General features: G+C 53.8%; 1 protein-coding gene across 1 annotated transcript in view; it reads left to right on the top strand.

Annotated features, from left to right (window-relative positions):
- The window catches only part of FAM131C (family with sequence similarity 131 member C), a 12,852-nt gene that overhangs the window by 5,867 nt on the left and 3,602 nt on the right, over positions 1-3,383 (top strand). The window contains exon 5 of the mRNA XM_018575027.1: positions 46-156. Within this exon, the coding sequence (XP_018430529.1) occupies positions 46-156 (111 nt within the window). The remainder of the gene's footprint in view (positions 1-45; positions 157-3,383) is intronic.

The following is a 3,383-nucleotide window of genomic DNA, read 5'->3' on the forward strand; positions in this document are numbered from 1 at the left end:
CCGGCCGGCACCTTGTGATCTGACTATTACTGTTTCCTCTTTCAGGGGTCGCCGAGCAGTTTGCCATCACTGAGGCCACCCTGAGCGCCTGGTCCTCATTGGACGATGATGAGATGCATTATGGGTTGGGATCCCAGGAGGTGCGGCAGCTTCAAGGTAAGCTCAGCCAACGATCGGCCAATGATCAGCCAACGATCGGCCAATGATCAGCCAACGATTGGCCAATGATCAGCTAACGATCGGCCAATGATCAGCCAACGATCGGCCAATGATCCTCCAACGATCGTCCAACGATCCTCCAACGAGCGGCCAAACAAGCCAATGATCCTCCAACGATCGGCCAATGATCCTCCAACGATCGGCCAATGATCCTCCAACGATCGGCCAATGATCAGCTAACGATCGGCCAATGATCAGCCAACGATCGGCCAACGATCCTCCAACGATCGGCCAATGATCCTCCAACGATCGGCCAACGATCAGCCAACGATCGGCCAATGATCGGCCGTCACATTCCATGTGTTCAGAATCTGACACTTTGTATCTGTTTCCATGACACTCACTTTACAAGGCACGCTGTGTGTTCTAAGGAGCCCGGCACGGTCCTCATCCGCTCCCCCAGCCTGTGTGTGGTGACTAGTAAATGGGTTCTCCTCTCTTTAGGGACTCGCGAAGCTCCTCCACCCACAGCCGCCCTTCCAGCGCCCCGGAGAGCGCGACGTCCCTGCCGCCGTGACAGCCCCCCGCATGACGCTGCCGTCCCGCAGAGCGCCCAGCCCTGGTGGAATCCGCCGCTGCGGCGCTCCTTAAAGGGTCACTCCACCTGCAACATTCTCTTTAGCTTTTGGATAGAGGTGGAAGCAGGCCCGGGTTCCCCACAAGGCCACCGAGGCCTCGGGGCGGCAGGGCGCAGAGGGGCCCCCCCTGCACTTACCTCGCTGGCTCCGTCATCTGGACAGTACAGCCAGTTCTGTGCTGATCATCTCTGTGTTTTCACTCTGGACTTTATTATTCCAATAACAGCGGCACGGCTCCGACACAGACCTCTGCAGATCAATAAGGAGAGAGCTAGATTCTTACCTGAGAGTAGAGATTTTTTTTACTCTTATTAGGCTCAGAGCGAGCCCGACTGGAATGCAAGTTCTATTGTCAGACCGACTCGTTAGGCTATTACCCTGAACCTGTTGCTCTCTGCATGCTTAATTGTTTTAGTGAGTTTACTTAAGGCCCGGTTCACACCCGGGCGTGTTGTAGCGCGTTCCTACGCTCTGCAAAACGCTCAAACACCGAAATCCCATTATTTCCTATGGGTATGGTTCACACCTGTGCGTATTACAGGCCGTATGACCTACAAAAACGCTACAAAACGTCCTACACCCAAAGAAGTACAGGAGCTTCTTTGGGGCGTTTTTGTCGCACGTTTCCATTGGGATAAAGCCAAGTAGCCCGCGGAAACGGTGTGAACCCAGCCTAAGGTCATGTTTTAGTTGTAGGTGAAGCCTGGTGGGCTAAGTTGGATGCTTCAGCTGTGAAATCTCCTTGTCATAATTTTCAGCTCTGTTCCTGTCCACCTGGGAGTTTTGGGTGTTCCTGTCCACCTTCGTGTGCTTCAGACCCTCATGTTACATTCTCTATATTATAAATTAAATACATAATCTCAAAAACTCAGCACACAGATGGTAGGAACACCTCCTAATAAGCACAGCAGTGGTGTAGACAAAAACTGCATTCATGTGTGCCTTTTATATCTGCACGGAGTTCAGCTTTAAAGGAGAACTATGGGGTTAAGGCGCTTTTCCCCATAGTTCTCCTTAGGGTAACGGGAGGACACAAACTAGCGTCCTCCCATCACCCTAGGCTCAGTATACGGCGAGCTGTAGCCCGCGGTATACTGAGACGCTGCAGCTGAAGCGGATCCCGACAATTGTGCCGGGATCCGCCCAGCTGCGTGACTGACAGCTGGCTCCACCTATCTAGAGGCAGAGCCAGCTGTACATTCCCCCGTCCGTTCCGCCAGTCAGCGCAGGCGGATCGGGGAGGGGGGAATCCAGCCGTGACAGGATCGAGAAGTGAGCGAACGCCAGTATGTCTTCGCTCACCTCCCGATCTACAGAGCCGACATGTGAAGTCTCATTGTCACAGGTCGGCTAGAACTATGAGGTGAGTGAAAAGCACTCACCTCATAGTTCTCCTTTAAATCTCACTTCTGCAGATACAAGGAAATAGGAGATTTAGGTTTCCGTCTGACAAATTACACCTGACACCATCCTTCAGGACTGGAATGCTTCCGAGTCCCCAGAAATGTACAAGAGATATAACAATGTGGGAAGCGGAGCCGTCACTCGTGTAGCCATGACATGAACAGGAGAGACGAGAAGGATTTCTATTCTCTCTATAGCCATTGATTTAAATGAAGCATCGGATTTCCCCTCAGGGAACAGGTAATGAGAGGTACTTACTATCATCCCAAAGGGGACTCCAGTCTGGGTTCAGCAGGTTTCAGTCCCGCGTTGTAATAAATGGTCAGCGAGAGAAGAGATTTTAAAGAATCAGGAAGCCTAAAATGTGAGCAAAATCATATGAAAGGATATTGTGTGCGAGTAAAAGTAGCCATAGTTGTAGACAGGACCCGATTCCCCACAAGGCCACCGAAGCCCGGCCTTGGGGCAGCAGGGCGCAGGGGGGCGCAGGGGGCGGCAGCGGTGTGCTTGTGGGGAAGTTGCCCTCTCCACATTCAGTCCTGCTTTGTACAAGCCGAGCTAAATGTAGAGTGAGGCAGTCGATTGTTCGTTTACATGTGAACTCGGCGATGTCGTCGAGTTCACATGTAAACAGTCTGCAGCCTCCTCCCCTCCCCCCTGCACTTACCTCTCTCCTCTGGTTCTGTCCTCTGGGCTCCGCCGCAGAGTCTCTCCTCACTGGCCGCCGATGCGGGGGGCAGGGGGGCAGCGTTAAAACTAACCCCCGCCGCTCCGTGTACACAGCGAGAGGGGAGAGCTGCGCTAGCACTCCTGTATCGGAGGTGACGGGGGGTCAACAAAGAGAACCTGTCACCTCCAAATGCTATCACACAGGGGGGGGCTTGTTAGCTCCTAGGGCCGCCATCTTGTGACCGCGGTCCCTATGCCGCGGAGGGGCCCCTTTGCTGGTGATTTTCAGGGGCTCCTCTGTGGAGGGGACCAATCAGACTCCGGCCTCTACCACCGGGAACCAACAAAACTCTGTATAGCCAACCACTGGCGTCCCGTGAGGTCACGTCGCTGTGTTGGCATTTCTCTGTTTCATCTGCTGTGCTAATATACGTATCAGTCACCAGCTTTGGGGTGTGCGTTCTGTCTGTGTGTCCATCCGGGCCCCCCCCGCCCCGGGCATGGCCCTTCCCT

Source organism: Nanorana parkeri, unplaced genomic scaffold (genome assembly GCF_000935625.1).
Source record: "Nanorana parkeri isolate BGI_ZX_2015 unplaced genomic scaffold, ASM93562v1 scaffold3477, whole genome shotgun sequence".
Lineage (NCBI taxonomy): Eukaryota > Metazoa > Chordata > Amphibia > Anura > Dicroglossidae > Nanorana > Nanorana parkeri.